At 42.6% G+C, this 20,201-nt stretch overlaps 1 protein-coding gene across 2 annotated transcripts in view; it reads left to right on the top strand.

The window, feature by feature from the left end:
* Nucleotides 1-20,201, top strand: part of LOC141259001 (galactose-3-O-sulfotransferase 2-like) — a 97,162-nt gene that overhangs the window by 69,591 nt on the left and 7,370 nt on the right. For both annotated transcript variants that reach the window (XM_073674369.1, XM_073674368.1), the window contains 2 exons: nt 5,147-5,239; nt 19,518-19,920. In XM_073674369.1, the coding sequence (XP_073530470.1) occupies nt 5,147-5,239; nt 19,518-19,920 (496 nt within the window). The remainder of the gene's footprint in view (nt 1-5,146; nt 5,240-19,517; nt 19,921-20,201) is intronic.

Raw genomic sequence — 20,201 nt, 5'->3', positions numbered from 1 at the left:
AGGTACATGATCAAATACAGTTTCTTGGTTTATAATAGAAATGTATCGGTAAAAGTAGGTGCTGCAACTCTTTTCCTACAGACAGTTGGACCAAGAAAAAAATCGTTCATCTGAACAGCCCTATTGAATAACATGGGTCAGTGTGCTGTCCAATCAAAAATATATAAGCTTGTCTGCTCCTGTATTATTCTAGTGTATAGGATAAGTGCACGATAACTGTAGTGTGTGTCCTGGCCGGTATTTGTAGATATGACATCACTCTCACCTCCAGATACAGAAGTCAGCAGAGCTGGAATAACCCTTTGACATTAACCCCTTCCTGACCGTGGACGTACCCAGTAAGTCATGGTTGGGAAGTGCTTCCCGACCTTGAATGTACTGGGTACGTCCTTGCGATTTTGACTCACAGGAGCTATGCGATCGTCGCTGGGTGTTCAGCTAATATCATAGCTGACACCCGGCACTCACTGCCAGGAGTGGTGCCTGCACCTCTCCCGGCAGTTTAACCCCCTTAATGTTGTGATTGATATCGGGTATTGGGTATCGGTGTACTCAGGAAACTGCACAACAAATTGTATTGTGCATTTTCTCCTGTTACCTTTATGAAAATGCAAAATATGGGGCTGCTGTACGCCAAAACAGTAGTTTTCCTCCACATATTGGGTATCAGCATACTCAAGAGAAATTGCACAAAGAATTGTACAGTGCATTTTCTCCTGTTACCCTTGTGAAAATGCAAAATTTGGGACTAAGAGAACATTTTTATGGGAAAAATGTAATTTTTTTATTTTCACAGCTCTACTTCTGTGAATCACCTGGAAGTTGAAGATGCTCACCACACATCTATATACAGTGGGTACGGAAAGTATCCAGACCTCTTTAAATTTTTCACTCTTTGTTTCATTGCAGTCATTTGGCAAATTCTAAAAAGTTAATTTTTTTTCTAATTAAAGTACGCTCTGCACCCCATCTTGGCTGAAAAAAAAACAGAAATGTAGATATTTTTGAAAATTTATTAAAAAAGAAAAACTGAAATATCACATGGTCATAAGTATTCAGACCCTTTGCTCAGTATTGAGTAGAAGCACCCTTTTGAGCTAGTACAGCCATGAGTCTTCTTGGGAATGATGCAACAAGTTTTTCACACCTGGATTTGGGGATCCTCTGCCATTCTTCCTTGCAAATCCTCTCCAGTTCCATCAGGTTGGATGGTGAACGTTGGTGGACAGCCATTTTCAGGTTTCTCCAGAGATGCTTAATTGGGTTTAGGTCAGGGCTCTGGCTGGGCCAGTCAAGAATGGTCACAGAGTTGTTCTGAAGCCACTCCTTCGTGATTTTAGCTGTGTGCTTAGGGTCATTGTCTTGTTGGAAGGTGAACCTTCAGCCAAGTCTGAGGTCCAGAGTACTCTGGAAGAGGTTTTCATCCAGGATATCACTGTACTTGGCTGTATTCATGTTTCCTTCAATTGCAACCAGTTGTCCTGTCCCTGCAGCTAAAAAACACCCCCATAGCATGATGCTGCCACCACCATGTTTCGCTGTTGGGATTGTATTGGGCAGGTGATGAGCAGTGCCTGGTTTTCTCCACACATACCGCTTAGAATTATCACCAAAAAGTTCTATCTTCGTCTCATCAGACCAGAGAATCTTATTTCTCATAGTCTGTGAGTACTTCATGTGTTTTTGAGCAAACTCTATGCGGGCTTTCATATGTCTTGCACTGAGGAGAGGCTTCCGTTGGGCCACTCTGCCATAAAGCCCGACTGGTGGATCGCTGCTGTGATAGTTGACTTTGTGGAACTTTCTCCCATCTTGCTGCTGCATCTCTGGAGCTCAGTCACAGTGATCTTGGGGTTCTTCTTTACCTCTCTCACCAAGGCACTTCTCCCATGATTGCTCAGTTTGGCTGGACTGCCAGGTTTAGGAAGACTTCTGGTGGTCCCAAACTTCTTCCATTTAAGGATTATGGAGGCCACTGTGCTCTTGGGAACCTTGAGTAATGCAGAAATTTTTTTGTAACCTTGGCCAGATCTGTACCTTGCCACAATTCTGTCTCTGAGCTCCTTGGGCAGTTCCTTTGAGCTCATGATTCTCATTTGGTCTGACATGCACTGTGAGCGATGAGGTCTTATATACACAGGTGTGTGCCTTTCCAAATCAAGTCATATCATATATATACAGCAGGACTCCACTGAAGGAGTAGTACCATCTCAAGGAGGATCACAAGGAAATGGACAGCATGTGACTTAAATATGAGTGTCTGAGCAAAGGATCTGAATACTTATGACCATGTGATATTTCAGTTTTTCTTTGTTGATAAATTTGCAAAAATTTCCACATTTCTGTTTTATTTTCAGTTAAGATGGGGTGCCGAGTGTACTTTAATGAGAAAAAAAATGAACTTTTTAGAATTTACCAAATGGCTGCAATGAAACAAAGAGTGAAAAATTTAAAGGGGTCTGGATACTGCACATTCCTTTAGAGGTCTAGTTTCCAAAATGAGATCACTTCTGATGGGTTTCCAATGTTTAGGCACATCAATGGCTCTCCAAATGCGACATGGCGTCTGCTAATGATTCCAGCCAATTTTGCATTCAAAAAGTCAAACGGTGCTCCTTCCCTTCCAAGCCCTTCCGTGCACCCAGACAGTAGTATTTCCCCACATACAGTACAGACCAAAAGTTTGGACACACCTTCTCATTTAAAGATTTTTCTGTATTTTTCATGACTATGAAAATTGTACATTCACACTGAAGGCATCAAAACTATGAATTAACACATGTGGCATTATATACTTAACAAAAAAGTGTGAAACAACTTAAACTATAACTTATATTCTAGGTTCTTCAAAGTAGTCACCTTTTGCTTTGATGACTGCTTTGCACACTCTTGGCATTCTCTTGATGAGCTTCAAGAGGTAGTCACCGGAAATGGTTTTCACTTCACAGGTGTGCCCTGTCAGGTTTAATAAGTGGGATTTCTTACCTTATAAATGGGTTTGGGACCATCAGTTGTGTTGTGCAGAGGTCTGGTGGATACACAGCTGATAGTCCTACTGAATAGACTGTTAGAATTTGTATTATGGCAAGAAAAAAGCAGCTAAGTAAAGAAAAACGAGTGGCCATCATTACTTTAAGAAATGAAGGTCAGTCAGTCCGAGAAATTGGGCAAACTTTGAATGTGTCCCCAAGTGCAGTTGCAAAAACCATCAAGCGCTACAAAGAAGCTGGCTCACATGAGGACCGCCACAGGAAAGGAAGACCAAGAGTCACCTCTGCTTCTGAGGATAAGTTTATCCGAGTCACCAGCCTCAGAAATCGCAGGTTAACAGCAGCTCAGATTAGAGACCAGGTCAATGCCACACAGAGTTCTAGCAGCAAACACATCTCTTCAACAACTGCTAAGAGGAGACTTTGTGCAGCTGGCCTTCATGGTAAAATAGCTGCTAGGAAACCACTGCTAAGGACAGGCAACAAGCAGAAGAGACTTGTTTAGGCTAAAGAACACAAGGAATGGACATTACACCAGTGGAAATCTCTGCTTTGGTCTGATGAATCCAAGTTTGTGATCTTTGGTTCCAACCACCGTGTCTTTGTGCGACGCAGAAAAGGTGAACGGATGGACTCTACATGCCTGGTTCCCACCGTGAAGCATGAATTCAGGAGGTGTGATGGTGTGGGGGTGCTTTGCTGGTGACACTGTTGGGGATTTATTCAAAATTGAAGGCATACTGAACCAGCATGGCTACCACAGCATCCTGCAGCGGCATGCTATTCCATCCGGTTTGCGTTTAGTTGGACCATCATTTATTTTTCAACAGGACAATGACCCCAAACACACCTCCAGGCTGTGTAAGGCCTATTTGACCAAGAGGGAGAGTGATGGGGTGCTACGCCAGATGACCTGGCCTCCACAGTCACCAGACCTGAACCCAATCGAGATGGTTTGGAGTGAGCTGGAATGCAGAGAGAAGGCAAAAGGGCCAACAAGTGCTAAGCATCTCTGGGAACTCCTTCAAGATTGTTGGAAGACCATTTCCGGTGATTACCTCTTGAAGCTCATCAAGAGAATGCCAAGAGTGTGCAAAGCAGTCATCAAAGCAAAAGGTGGCTACCTTGAAGAACCTAGAATATAAGACATATTTTCAGTTGTTTCACACTTTTTTGTTAAGTATATAATTCCACATGTGTTAATTCATAGTTTTGATGCCTTCAGTGTGAATGTACAATCTTTAAATGAGAAGGTGTGTCCAAACTTTTGGTCTGTACTGTATGCAGTATCAGCGTGTTCAAGAGAAATTGAACAACAAGTTTTAGGGTCCACTTTCTCCTCTTACCCTTGAAAAAATAAAAAACTTTGAGTCTAAAATAAAAAAAAAATGTAAAAAAAAAAAGTTAAATGTTAATTTTTTCCTTGCATTAATTTCTGTGAAGCATCTGAAGGGTTAAAAAACTTCTTGAATGTTGGTTCTGGGGACTTTGAGGGATGTGGTTTTTAGAATGGTGTCACTTTTGTGTATTTTCGGTCATATAGACCCCTCAAAGAAACTTCAAATGTGATGTAGTTCCTAAAAAAAATGGTTTTGTCAATTTTGTTGGAAAAATAAGAAATCGCTGGTCAACTTTTAACCCTTTTAACTTTCTAACAAAAACAAATTGATGTTTAAAAAATTGTGCTGATGTAAAGTAGACATGTGAGAAATGTTATTTATTAACTATTTTGTGTGACTTAACTCTCTGGTTTAAGGGCATAAAAATTAAAAGTTTGAAAATTGCAAAACTGTTCAAATTTTACATTTTTTTCACCAATAAATGCAAGTCATATCGAACAAATTTTACTACTATCATGAAGTACAATATGTCTCCAAAAAAACATTCTCAGAATTAGTGGGATCCGTTAAAGCTTTCCAGAGTTACCATATAAAGTGACACTGGTCAGAATTTGGCCTGGTCATGAAGGTGAAAACAGGCTTGGGGGGGTGAAGGTGTTAATATCTACCAATAATCCCCAACAAACATAAGGTAGTTACCCAACCTTCCCCACTAGACACTAGATAATCCAACTCCCAATAGTCACCATATAACCCACCCCATACCAGGTCATCTACCTTCCTTGGATTTGAATTGACTTTTTGTCTTACCTGCAGGAAAAGAAAAATCATACATCTGAGGCAATTATATATTGTGTTTATCATCACTGGAATAATTTCCATTGTGATTTTATTACAGAATCTGATAAGGTGAGTAATTTGAGAAAATTGAATTTGGATAAGAGAATTTAATGACTTTGGGTGCAAAAATGTATATCTATTTATTCTTTTATAGATTGGTCTATTATAATTCACATCCATATTGTTGTATTATTTATTATTATTATAATAGAAAAAGGGATTTCAGAACTGCAATAATCATATTTGGCGATAAAAACTCAACAATGTATGTATCACCTACTAAGAACAAACTGAGGCAATATATCTCCAGAAAGTTATAAAAACAATCATTTTTATTAAGTAAAAATTAACACACAATGTTAAAAAGAGGCCATGCTGCTTAGCACTGACACACAAGGAAAAAGTTTTCCATTTATACAGATCAATTGAGGTAAACAGGAATGAGCTAAAAAAATTAAAGGGAAACACAAAGGTGACATGGAGTATAAATCTAGATAAATTGTGCGATCAGGAGCTTAAAAAAGCATATATGTGTGTATATGTATGCAGAAAAAACGATACCTGTGTATCTGTCATTGCTGTCAACTAACGTACAATGTGTGATCCACATCAATCAAATAATAAAAATCAAGTGTGATATAGAGAGGACAAACACATGCAATATAACATTATTAAATAGTTCAGCTAGGTAACACGGAGTAACAGTGTATTTTATATCTCAACGGAACCATGAAAAATATTCATCTGCCTTTGACACAGTTGACCATTCCCTCTTACTACAGACTCTCTCATCTCTCGGCATCACAGACTTGGCCCTATCTTGGATCTCTTCATACCTAACAGACCGGACCTTCAGTGTCTCCCACTCACACACCACCTCCTCATCTCGCTCCTTATCTGTCGGTGTCCCCCAAGCTCAGTTCTAAGACCCTTACTCTTCTCCATCTACACCTTCGGCCTGGGACAGCACATAGTCTCACGACTTTTAGTATCACCTCTATGCTGACGACCAGGGCCGGCTCCAGGTTTTTCTGGGCCCCGGGCGAAAGAGTCTCAGTGGGCCCTTTAACACATACCACGATTCATGATGCAGAGATACAGCGGAGAAATATATATATATATATATATATATATATAGTACAATGCAAAGATTTCACTTCTTACATTACATGAGTGATATCTATTGTAAATTCCAGAATAGCTCAGAAACCGGTGAATCGCTCCACACAGAATACTGGCCCCCATGTAAGGCTCCATACGGAATACTGGCCCCCATATAACGCTTCATACAGGATACTGGCCCCCATATAACGCTCCACACAGAATACTGGCCCCCATATAACGCTCCATACAGGATACTGGCCCCCATATAACGCTCCACACAGAATACTGGCCCCCATATCAGGCTCCATACGGAATACTGGCCCCCATATAACGCTTCATACAGGATACTGGTCCCCATATAATGCTCCACACAGAATACTGGCCCCCATATAACGCTCCATACAGGATACTCGCCCCCATATAACGCTCCACACAGAATACTGGCCCCCATATAAGGCTCCATACGGAATACTGGCCCCCATATAACGCTTCATAAGGAATACTGGCCCCCATATAAGGCTCCATACGGAATACTGGCCTCCATATAAGGCTCCATATGGAATACTGGCCCCCATATAAGGCTCCATACAGAATACTGGCCCCCATATAACGCTCCATACAGGATACTGGTCCCCTTATAAAGCTCCATACAGGATACTGGCCCCCATATAACGCTCCATACAGGATACTGGTCCCCTTATAAAACTCCATACAGGATACTGGCCCCCATATAACGCTCCATACAGGATACCGGTCCCCTTATAACGCTCCATACAGGATACCGGTCCCCTTATAACTCTCCATACAGGATACTGGCCCCCATATAATGCTGCATGCAGGCTGTTACCACCCACATAATGCCCCATACAGGCTGTCCCCCCCTTATAATGCTCCATGCAGGCTGTTACCCCCCACATAATGCCCCATACAGGCTGCCCCCCCTTATAATGCTCCATGCAGGCTGTTCCCCCCCACATAATGCACTATGCAGGCTGCCACACCCTTTATAATGCCCCATGCAGGATGTCCCCCCCCTCTTTATAATGCCCCATGCAGGATGTCCCCCCCTCTTTATAATGCCCCATGCAGGATGTCCCCCCCCTCTTTATAATGCCCCATGCAGGATGTCCCCCCCCTCTTTATAATGCCCCATGCAGGATGTCCCCCCCCCTCTTTATAATGCCCCATGCCTCCATACATTAAAAAAAAAAATCAAATACTCACCTCCCTTCTCCTCACCTGCTACCTGCTGCCCGCTGCCCGCTGCTCGGCTCCGAACTCCAGCGTTGTCGGTGTCTTCCCGCTCAGCGCTCCCTGTGACGGCTCAGGGGAGGGCGCGGTGTAAAGACGTCACCGCGCCCTCTGACCTGAGACGTCACAGGGAGCGTAGAGCAGGAAGACAGCTGATCTGCGGAGGCACGGGGAGAGGTAAGTATCCGGCTGCCGGGGCCTTGAGCAAGCGGCGGAGAAGGGCGGGCGCTGACACCGCTCTTCTCCGCCCATAGCCCAGCGGGGTGCGCGACCGCCAGTGGGCCCCTCTGCCTGCTCAGGGCCCCGGCATTTGCCCGGGTACGCCGGGTGCTGACGCCGGCCCTGCTGATGACACACAGATCTACCTATCTGGATCTGATATCACCTCCTTACTAACCAGAATCCCACACTGCTTGTCTGCTATTTCATCCTTCTTCTCTGCTAGATTCCTAAAATTTAATATGGATAAAACTGAATTCATCATCTTTCCCCCATCTCACTCAACCCGCCCATCTGACCTATCTATCAAAGTCAATGACTGTCCACTCTCCCCAGTCCCGCAAGCTCGCTGCCTCGGGGTAACCCTTGACTCTGATTTCTCCTTCAAACCTCATATCCATGCCCTTTCCACTTCCTGCCGACTCCAACTCAAAAATATCTCCCAGATCCGCACATTCCTCAGCCACGAATCTGCAAAAACACTAGTGCACGCCCTCATCATTTCTCGCCTCAACTACTGCAAGCTCCTGCTCTGTGGCCTCCCTTCTAACACTTTTGCACCTCTCCAATCTATCCTAAACTCTGCTGCCTGACTAATCCTCCTGTCCCCCCGTTATTCCCCGGCCTCTCCCCTCTGTCAATCCCTTCACTGGCTCCCCATTGCCCAGAGAATCCAGTTCAAAACCCTGTGGCATATAAAGCCATCCACAACCTGTCTCCTCCATACATCTGTGACCTAGTCTCCCGGTACTTACCTGCATGCCACCTCCGATCCTCATAAGATCTCTTTCTCTACTCCCCTCTTATCTCTTCCCATAATCGCATACAAGATTTCTCCTGCGCATCCCTCCTACTCTGGAACTCTGTACCCCAACAAATCAAATTCTCGCCTACCATGGAAATCTTCAAAACGAACCTAAAGACTCACCTCTTCCGACAAGCCTACAACCTGCAGTAACCTCCGCTCCACCATACTGCTGCACAACCTGCTCTACCCTCACCTACTGTATCCTCACCCATTCCCTGTAGATTGTGAGCCCTCGCGGGCAGGGTCCTCGCTCCTTCTGTACCAGTCGCCAACTCATTTTTGTTCAAATTATTGTACTTGTTGTTTGGTATGTATACCCCTTTTAAACGCGTAAAGCGCCATGGAATTAATGGCGCTATAATAATAAATAATAATAATTTATACTCCATGTCACCTTTGTGTTTCCCTTTCCTTTTTTGAGCTCATTCCTGTTTACCTCAATTGATCTGTATAGATGGAAAATGGTTTCCTTGAGTGCCAGTGCTAAGCAGCATGGCCTCTTTTTTATCATTGTGTGTTATTGTTTACTTCATACAAAAATGATTGTTTTTATAACTTTCTGGAGATATATTGACTCAGTTTGTTCTTTGTAGGTGATATACTATTTATTATTAGTAGCAGTATTGTCTGGCGTTATTACACAATACAATTAAAGCTACAGTGGTTGGATTATTAATTGCTGTGGCGTCTGACCGCTGGGACCTGCACCAATTGGCAGAACAGGATTTTTATCCCCATTGATGAACTTCTATCCCCATTACAAGATGGACTGGCAGGTTGGTTGACAAAACGCTACTCTATTCATCCTCTACGTGGCTTCCAGAAAAAGACGAGCGCAGCGCTCGGTAGCACCATAGGGAATGATAGGAGCAGCGGTCGAGCATGTGCAGTGCCGCTCCATTCTAACTGTGATAAAAGTTCCCAGTTCTGCCGACTGGTGAAGGTCCCAGACGTCAGACCAACATCCATCAATAAGTTATCACTTATCAACTTGTTTCCACCAGACAACCCCTTTAAGTTTTGTGATCACTGGTTAATTTTTGAAAATTATTTATAGAAAATGTAACAAAGAATGATGCCCTCACACACAAGAGAACCATTATTTCTGAATATCTTTCATCAACCTTTTTTCACCTACATGTTCTACTACCTCACACTCCACAGATTTTCTGTTTTTACTACTTGGTCTTATTAATTGTATTGTTCTTTCAAGCATATTCTGATAACATTTTATCAGTGAGAATTTATTGCAAGGTATATTTTCTCACTTTATCTCAATTTGTTTTGGAAGCCGCCTTCAGGTATAAAAAGCTACAAGTATGTGTCCTGACAGGGTATTAATAATGTGCTGACCTTTGCTTATTCTGAACTATATTCCAGGGACCTCAGGCTTCTTTCAGACTTCACTGTTTTCATCGGGGTTTTTTTTCACGTACGAGATAAATGGACTGAGTTTCATTAGAGTTTGGTCAGAGTTTCAACAGTTTTTTTCACTGATGAGAAAAAAAAGTTTCAACTTTAAAAAAGACCTAGATCCATTAAGTTCAACCTTTCTCCAGCAATTACATAATTTGTCACTAATTTAACTATAGCCCACAATGTTATGTGTACTGAGGAAATCATCCAGTCCTTTTTTGAAGGCTTTTATAGTGTCGGCCATCACTACCTCTTATGGTCGGCATTCCGCAGTCTGACTTCTCTGACTGTAAAAAACCCTTTCCTGTTTAGGTGCCGGAATCGCCTTTCTTCCACCCGTAATGAGTGCCTCCTGGTCCTTAGTATAGTCTTTGGGAGGAATAAGTCATGTGCTAGTCCTTTGTACTGACCACACATATATTTATACATGTAAATGAGAACTCCTCTGAGGCGTCTTTTTTCTAAGCTAAACAGACTCAACTTTTCCAACCTCTCATCATATGAGAGGCCTCCATCCCTTGTAATAAGCTAGTTTCCCGCCTTTGAACTGACTCTAACTTCTGAATATCCTTTTTTAAAATGTGGAGCCCAAAACTGGATCCCATATTCCAGATGTGGCCTCACCAGTGATTTATAAAGGGGTAACAATACGTTGGGATCGCAGGATTTTATTTCTCTTTTTATACATCCTAAAATCTTATTTGCTTTTGTGGCTGCTGCTTGACATTGAGCACTGCTGCTCCGCTTACTTGTAACCAGAATACCCAAGTCTTCCTCCTGTTCTGTAGTCCTGAGTATACTCCCATTTAATGTGTATGTAGTAATAGGATTACTCCATCCTAGTTGCATTACTCTGTATTTATCTATGTAGTAATAGGATTACTCCATCCTAGGTGCATTACTCTGTATTTATCTACATTAAATCTCATTTGCCAAGTGTTTGCCCATTCAGTCATCTTATCCAACACCTTCTCATATTTATCAGTCAGTGAAAAATTTATTTTTTTTCCATGGTGCCTTACACTTGCATTGCTGATTTTGATCCGACACTTGGATCAATATCGGACATGTCTCCGTGATTTTGCAAGGAAATAATCGGATATGTGAACAGCTCCATAAACTATCATATGGATGAGTGCTATCTATGAAGAAACCCAGCTAGCACTCATATGAGAAAAACATATGTCTGAATGAGCCCTTAGTCACTTTGATTGTTTTATAATGAAGCACAGTAAACATCCACAGTGTTGGTTCTCATATAAAAGGCATACAGTGGGGAAAATAAGTATTTGATACACTGCCGATTTTGCAAGTTTTCCCACCTACAAAGAATGGAGAGATCTGTAATTTTTATCGTAGGTAAGCTTCACCTGTGAGAGACAGAATCTTAAAAAAAAATCCAGAAAACCACATTGAATGATTTTTACATAGTAAGTTGCATTTTATTGCATGAAATAAGTATTTGATACTATAGAAAAACATAATTAATATTTGGGACAGAAACCTTTGTTTGCAATTACAGATGTCATGACGTTTCCTGTAGTTCTTGACCAAGTTTGCACACACTGCAGCAGGGATTTTGGCCCACTCCTCCATACAGATCTTCTCCAGATCCTTATCGTTTCGGGGCTGTCGCTGGGCAACATTGAGTTTCAACTCCCTCCAAATATTTTATATTGGGTTCAGGTCTGGAAATTGGCTAGACCACTCCAGGACCTTGAAATGCTTCTTACGGAGCCACTCCTTACTTGTCCTGGCTCTGTGTTTTGGGTCATTGTCATGCTGGAAGCCGCAGCCACAACCCATCTTCAATGCTCTTACTGGGGGAAGGAGGTTGTTGACTAAAATCTCGCAATACATGAGCCCATCCATCCTCCCTTCAAAACGGTGCAGTCCTTCTGGCCCTTTTCCAGAAAAGCACCCCCAAAGTATGATGTTTCCTCCACCATACTTCACGGTTGGGACGGTTTTCTTGGGGTTGTAGTCATCCTTCTTTTTCCTTCAAACATGGCAAGTGGAGTTGATACTAAAAAGTTATACACTGCTCAAAAAAATAAAGGGAACACTTAAACAACAGAATATAACTCCAAGTAAATCAAACTTCTGTGAAATCAAACTGTCCACTTAGGAAGCAACACTGATTGACAACCAATTTCACATGCTGTTGTACAAATGGAATAGACAATAGATGGAAATTATTGGCAATTATCAAGACACACTCAATAAAGAGTGGTTCTGCAGATGGGGACCACAGACCACATCCAGGTACCAATGCTTTCTGGCTGATGTTTTGGTCACTTTTGATTGTTTGTTGTGCTCTCACACTCGTGGTAGCATGAGACGGACTCTACAACCCACAGAAGTTGCTCAGATAGTGCAGCTCATCCAGGATGGCACATCAATGCGAGCTGTGGCAACAAGGTTTGCTGTGTCTGTCAGCGTAGTGTCCAGAGGCTGGAGACGCTACCAGGCGACAGGACAGTACACCAGGAGATGTGGAGGGGGCCATAGGAGGGCAACAACCCAGCAGCAGGACTGCTATCTCTGCCTTTGTGCAAGGAGGAACAGGAGGAGCACTGCCAGAGCCCAGCAAAATGACCTCCAGCAGGCCACAAATGTGCATGTGTCTGCACAAACGGTTAGAAACTGACTCCATGAGGGTGGTATGAGGGCCCGACGTCCACAGATAGGGGTTGTGCTCACAGCAAAACACCGTGCTGGACGCTTGACATTTGCCACAGAACACCAGGATTGGCAAAGTTGCCACTGGCGCCCCGTGCACTTCACAGATGAAAGCAGGTTCACACTGAGCACATGACTGACGTGACAGAGTCTGGAGATGCCGTGGAGAGCGATCTGCTACCTGCAACATCCTTAAGCATGACCGGTTTGGCAGTGGGTCAGTAATGGTGTGGGGTGGCATTTCTTTGGAGGGCCGCACAGCCCTCCATGCGCTCGCCAGAGGTAGCCTGACTGTCATTAGGTACCAAGATGAGATCCTCAGACCCCTTGTGAGACCATATGCTGGTGCGGTTGGCCCTGGGTTCCTCCTAATGCAGGACAATGCCAGACCTCATGTGGCTGGAGTGTGTCAGCAGTTCCTGCAAGATGAAGGCATTGAAGCTATGGACTGGCCTGCCCGCTCCCCAGACCTGAATCCGATTGAGCACATCTTGGACATCATGTCTCGCTCCATCCACCAACGTCACGTTGCACCACAGACTGTCCAGAAGTTGGCGGATGTTTTAGTCCAGGTCTGGGAGGAGATCCCACAGAAGACCATCCGCAACCTCATCAGGAGCATGCCCAGGCGTTGTAGGGAGGTCATACAGGCACGTGGAGGCCACACACAATACTGAGCCTCATTTTGACTTGTTTTAAGGACATTACATCAAAGTTGGATCAGCCTGTAGTGTGTTTTTCCACTTTAATTTTGGGGGTGACTCCAAATCCAGGCCTCCATTGGTTAATAAATTTGATTTCCATTGATGATTTTTGTGTGATTTTGTTGTCAGCACATTCAACTTTGTACAGAACAAAGTATTCAATGAGAATATTTCATTCATTCAGATCTAGGATGTGTTATTTGAGTGTTCCCTTTATTTTTTTGAGCAGTGTATTTTGGTATCATCTGACCCCGTGACCTTCTCCCATGCCTTCTCTGGATCATCCAGATGGTCACTGGTGAACTTCAAAGGGACCTGGACATGTGCTGGCGTGAGCAGGGGAACCTTGCGTGCCCTGCAGGATTTTAATCCATGACTGCGTAGTGTGTTACTAACAGTAATGTTTGAGACTGTGGTCCCAGCTCTCTTCAGTTCATTGACCAGGTCCTCCAGTGAAGTTCTGGGCTGCTTCCTGACCTTTGTCAGAATCATCCTTACCCCATGAGGCGAGACCTTGCATGGAGCCCCAGACCGAGGAAGATTGACAATCATCTTGTGTCCTTCCATTTTTTAATAATTGCGCCAAAGTTGTTGCCTTCTCACCAAGCTGGTTGCCTATTGTCCTGTAGCCCTTCCAAGCCTTATGCAGGTCTACAATTTTGTCTCTGGTGTCCTTAGACAGCTCTTTGGTCTTGGCCATGGTGGAGAGGTTGGAGTGTGATTGATTGAGAGTGTAGAGAGATGTCTTTTATACTGGTGACGAGTTTAAACAAGTGCAATTAATAAAGGTAATGAGTGCAGGGCAAGAGGGCTTCTTAATGAAAAACCAAAAGGTCTGTGAGAGCCAGAATTCTTGCTGGTTGGTAGGTGATCAAATACTTATTTCATGCAATAAAATGCAATTTAATTATTTAAAAATCATACAATGTGACTTTCTGATTTTTTTTTTTACATTCTGTTTTTCACAGTTGAAGTGTACATACGATAAAAATATAGACCCCTCCATTCTTTGTAGGGGGGGAAAACTTGCAAAATCGGCAGTGTATCAAACACTTATTTTCCCCACTGTATATTAATGTGGGCATACAGTAAACCCGCAATTTAGGTAACCAGGTGATGTCTCTAACTCTACAGGTTGACAGTAACTCATAGCAAAAAGTCATGGTTATCACATTCTGAAATATAAGTCATAGGTTGCAAACACATTATTAACTGTATGAAAAGCGCAAAGGTGTTAAATGCAACAGTTTACCTTCTCCAAGTGACAAGATCTGTGCTCTGATCATGGCTATAAAAAATGGACCAGTTTTTCCAGAACTACAAGAATTCCATGCTCATCTGGCTAATTCCATGAGTTCAGCTTTTGCTCAAAACATTAAAATGATAATCCGGCTCTGCTCACTTTCGCATTAGAAGCCGAATGGGACCGGTGATGTCATGTCTACTGACATCTGCTTAGTTGCGTGTGCGAGTGGTAGATATCTTGCACCAGTCGTATTCATTACCTTCTGCTCAGGCATACGATCCACCAGATATTTGTGGCTGTCACCTGCCCCACTCACCGAGCAGACCACATAATTTTCACTTCCAGCGACATTTATATATATTATCTGTTTCCATGCATTATTAACCACTGTAATCTACCATAAATGTTATCACTAACCCCTTTATTACACTATACCCGCAGGGATGTTATCACTAACCCCTTTATTACACTATACCCCCAGGGATGTTATCACTAACCCCTTTATTACACTATACCCCCAGGGATGTTATCACTAACCCCTTTATTACACTATACCCCCAGGGATGTTATCACTAACCCCTTTATTACACTATACCCGCAGGGATGTTATCACTAACCTCTTTATTACACTATACCCCCAGGGATGTTATCACTAACACCTTTATTACACTATACCCCCAGGGATGTTATCACTAACCCCTTTATTACACTATTCCCCCAGGGATGTTATCACTAACCCCTTTATTACACTATACCCCCAGGGATGTGATCACTAACCCCTTTATTACACTGTACCCCCAGGGATGTGATCACTAACCCCTTTATTACACTGTACCCCCAGGGATGTTATCACTAACCCCTTTATTACACTGTACCCCCAGGGATGTTATCACTAACCCCTTTATTACACTGTACCCCCAGGGATGTTATCACTAACCCCTTTATTACACTGTACCCCCAGGGATGTTATCACTAACCCCTTTATTACACTGTACCCCCAGGGATGTTATCACTAACCCCTTTATTACACTATACCCCCAGGGATGTTATCACTAACCCATTTATTACACTATACCCCCAGGGATGTTATCACTAACCCATTTATTACACTATACCCCCAGGGATGTTATCACTAACCCATTTATTACACTATACCCCCAGGGATGTTATCACTAACCCCTTTATTACACTATACCCCCAGGGATGTTATCACTAACCCCTTTATTACACTATACCCCCAGGGATGTTATCACTAACCCCTTTATTACACTATACCCCCAGGGATGTTATCACTAACCCCTTTATTACACTATACCCCCAGGGATGTTATCACTAACCCCTTTATTACACTATACCCGCAGGGATGTTATCACAAACCCATTTATTACACTATACCCCCAGGGATGTTATCACTAACCCCTTTATTACACTATACCCCCAGTGATGTTATCACTAACCCCTTTATTACACTATACCCGCAGGGATGTTATCACTAACCCCTTTATTACACTATACCCCCAGGGATGTTATCACTAACCCCTTTATTACACTATACCCCCAGGGATGTTATCACTAACCCCTTTATTACACTATACCCCCAGGGATGTTATCACTAACCCCTTTATTACACTATACCCCCAGGGATGTTATCACTAACCCCTTTATTACACTATACCCCCAGGGATGTTATCACTAACCCCTTTATTACACTATACCCGCAGGGATGTTATCACAAACCCATTTATTACACTATACCCCCAGGGATGTTATCACTAACCCCTTTATTACACTATACCCCCAGTGATGTTATCACTAACCCCTTTATTACACTATACCCGCAGGGATGTTATCACTAACCCCTTTATTACACTATACCCCCAGGGATGTTATCACTAACCCCTTTATTACACTATACCCCCAGGGATGTTATCACTAACCCCTTTATTACACTATACCCGCAGGGATGTTATCACTAACCCCTTTATTACACTATACCCCCAGGGATGTTATCACTAACCCCTTTATTACACTATACCCGCAGGGATGTTATCACTAACCCCTTTATTACACTATACCCCCAGGGATGTTATCACTAACCCCTTTATTACACTATACCCCCAGGGATGTTATCACTAACCCCTTTATTACACTATACCCCCAGGGATGTTATCACTAACCCCTTTATTACACTATACCCCCAGGGATGTTATCACTAACCCCTTTATTACACTATACCCGCAGGGATGTTATCACTAACCCCTTTATTACACTATACCCGCAGGGATGTTATCACTAACCCCTTTATTACACTATACCCGCAGGGATGTTATCACTAACCCCTTTATTACACTATACCCCCAGGGATGTTATCACTAACCCCTTTATTACACTATACCCCCAGGGATGTTATCACTAACCCCTTTATTACACTATACCCCCAGGGATGTTATCACTAACCCCTTTATTACACTATACCCCCAGGGATGTTATCACTAACCCCTTTATTACACTATACCCCCAGGGATGTTATCACTAACCCCTTTATTACACTATACCCCCAGGGATGTTATCACTAACCCCTTTATTACACTATACCCCCAGGGATGTTATCACTAACCTCTTTATTACACTATACCCCCAGGGATGTTATCACTAACACCTTTATTACACTATACCCCCAGGGATGTTATCACTAACCCCTTTATTACACTATACCCCCAGGGATGTTATCACTAACACCTTTATTACACTATACCCCCAGGGATGTTATCACTAACCCCTTTATTACACTATACCCCCAGGGATGTTATCACTAACCCCTTTATTACACTATACCCCCAGGGATGTTATCACTAACCCCTTTATTACACTATACCCCCAGGGATGTTATCACTAACCCCTTTATTACACTATTCCCCCAGGGATGTTATCACTAACCCCTTTATTACACTATACCCCCAGGGATGTTATCACTAACCCCTTTATTACACTGTACCCCCAGGGATGTGATCACTAACCCCTTTATTACACTGTACCCCCAGGGATGTTATCACTAACCCCTTTATTACACTGTACCCCCAGGGATGTTATCACTAACCCCTTTATTACACTGTACCCCCAAGGATGTTATCACTAACCCCTTTATTACAATGTACCCCCAGGGATGTTATCACTAACCCCTTTATTACACTGTACCCCCAGGGATGTTATCACTAACCCCTTTATTACACTATACCCCCAGGGATGTTATCACTAACCCATTTATTACACTATACCCCCAGGGATGTTATCACTAACCCATTTATTACACTATACCCCCAGGGATGTTATCACTAACCCCTTTATTACACTATACCCCCAGGGATGTTATCACTAACCCCTTTATTACACTATACCCCCAGGGATGTTATCACTAACCCCTTTATTACACTATACCCCCAGGGATGTTATCACTAACCCCTTTATTACACTATACCCCCAGGGATGTTATCACTAACCCCTTTATTACACTATACCCGCAGGGATGTTATCATAAACCCATTTATAACACTATACCCCCAAGGATGTTATCACTAACCCCTTTATTACACTATACCCCCAGGGATGTTATCATAAACCCATTTATTACACTATACCCCCAGGGATGTTATCACTAACCCCTTTATTACACTATACCCCCAGGGATGTTATCACTAACCCCTTTATTACACTATACCCCCAGGGATGTTATCACTAACCCCTTTATTACACTATACCCCCAGGGATGTTATCACTAACCCCTTTATTACACTATACCCCCAGGGATGTTATCACTAACCCCTTTATTACACTATACCCCCAGGGATGTTATCACTAACCCCTTTATTACACTATACCCCCAGGGATGTTATCACTAACCCCTTTATTACACTATACCCGCAGGGATGTTATCATAAACCCATTTATAACACTATACCCCCAAGGATGTTATCACTAACCCCTTTATTACACTATACCCCCAGGGATGTTATCACTAACCCCTTTATTACACTATACCCCCAGGGATGTTATCACTAACCCCTTTATTACACTATACCCGCAGGGATGTTATCACTAACCCCTTTATTACACTATACCCGCAGGGATGTTATCACTAACCCCTTTATTACACTATACCCAGGGATGTTATCACTAACCCCTTTATTACACTATACCCCCAGGGATGTTATCACTAACCCCTTTATTACACTATACCCCCAGGGATGTTATCACTAACCCCTTTATTACACTATACCCCCAGGGATGTTATCACTAACCCCTTTATTACACTATACCCGCAGGGATGTTATCACTAACCCCTTTATTACACTATACCCCCAGGGATGTTATCACTAACCCCTTTATTACACTATACCCCCAGTGATGTTATCACTAACCCCTTTATTACACTATACCCCCAGGGATGTTATCACTAACCCCTTTATTACACTATACCCCCAGGGATGTTATCATAAACCCATTTATTATTCTGTGTCCCCGGGATTTTATCAATATTCCTAGACTGTACTAGATCCCTGCTCATGTGAAAAACAACAGGAATATAAATAATGATAAAAGGTTTTGTCTCCTTTATGTGTATAATAAAAAAAATTCCTCTCCATCTATCAGCTAAAATAAAGGAAGCCACTGAAAAAAAATTTGGCCTTCCATTTGGAAGCCATGGCTTGTCTGCCCATTGATTTGAACAGGGCCATGCATTCCTACTTTTTTCTTGCAGCTTCTCCAGACACTTTAATTAGGGAAGAGCAATATATATTTTTTTAGTTATTATCTTATTTTTATTAAGCCAAAATGCCTCAAAACTGGGCACTGTCCATAAATTTCTACTGTTTCTGACTCTTTATACGAAAATTATTAAATATGCATTATCTATTACAGGTACCCCGAGAACGCCATTTTGCCATCCTCGGTACATTTAGACATTGGTCCTGTTAATGAGAAGAATGTCAGTGTTATACAGAAGCTTGTGGTGCAGTCACCTGAACAAGTGCCAGAGGGTGAAAAGAGACCATCAAACATGGGAAGAAAAGAGGAGAGATCTTGCCAGCCTCACACACACATATTCTTCCTGAAAACCCATAAAACAGCCAGTAGCACCATCATGAACGTTCTCTTCCGGTTTGGTGAATCACACAACTTAACGTTTGCCCTACCAGCTAATCACCAAACACAGCTCTTTTATCCCTACCATTTCACGGCTTACTTTGTGGAAGGCTACATCACAAAAACCCGGCCTAATTATGATATAATGTGTCATCACATGCGCTTCCGTCTCACAGAGGTACGCTCACTCTGAATCTATGGTAGTAATAACAAATGAACTAAGCTCCGGATATACAGGGTCGGCCATTTATATGGATACACCTAAATTAAATGGGAATGGTTGGTGATATCAACTTCCTGTTTGTGGCATATTAGTATATGGGAGGCTGAAAACTTTTCCAGATGGGTGGTGACCATGGCGGCCATTTTGAAGTCTGCCATTTTGGATCCAACTTTATTTTTTTCAATGGGAAGATGGTCATGTGACACATCAAACTTATTGAGAATTTCATAAGAAAA

The sequence above is a fragment of the Phyllobates terribilis genome, unplaced genomic scaffold (genome assembly GCF_046119375.1).
Source record: "Phyllobates terribilis strain yellow unplaced genomic scaffold, ASM4611937v1 Scaffold_3__8_contigs__length_932513732, whole genome shotgun sequence".
In the NCBI taxonomy this organism is placed as follows: Eukaryota; Metazoa; Chordata; class Amphibia; order Anura; family Dendrobatidae; genus Phyllobates; species Phyllobates terribilis.
The sequence above is the reverse complement of the archived record's forward strand: the minus strand, read 5'-3'. Positions and strand labels throughout refer to the sequence as shown.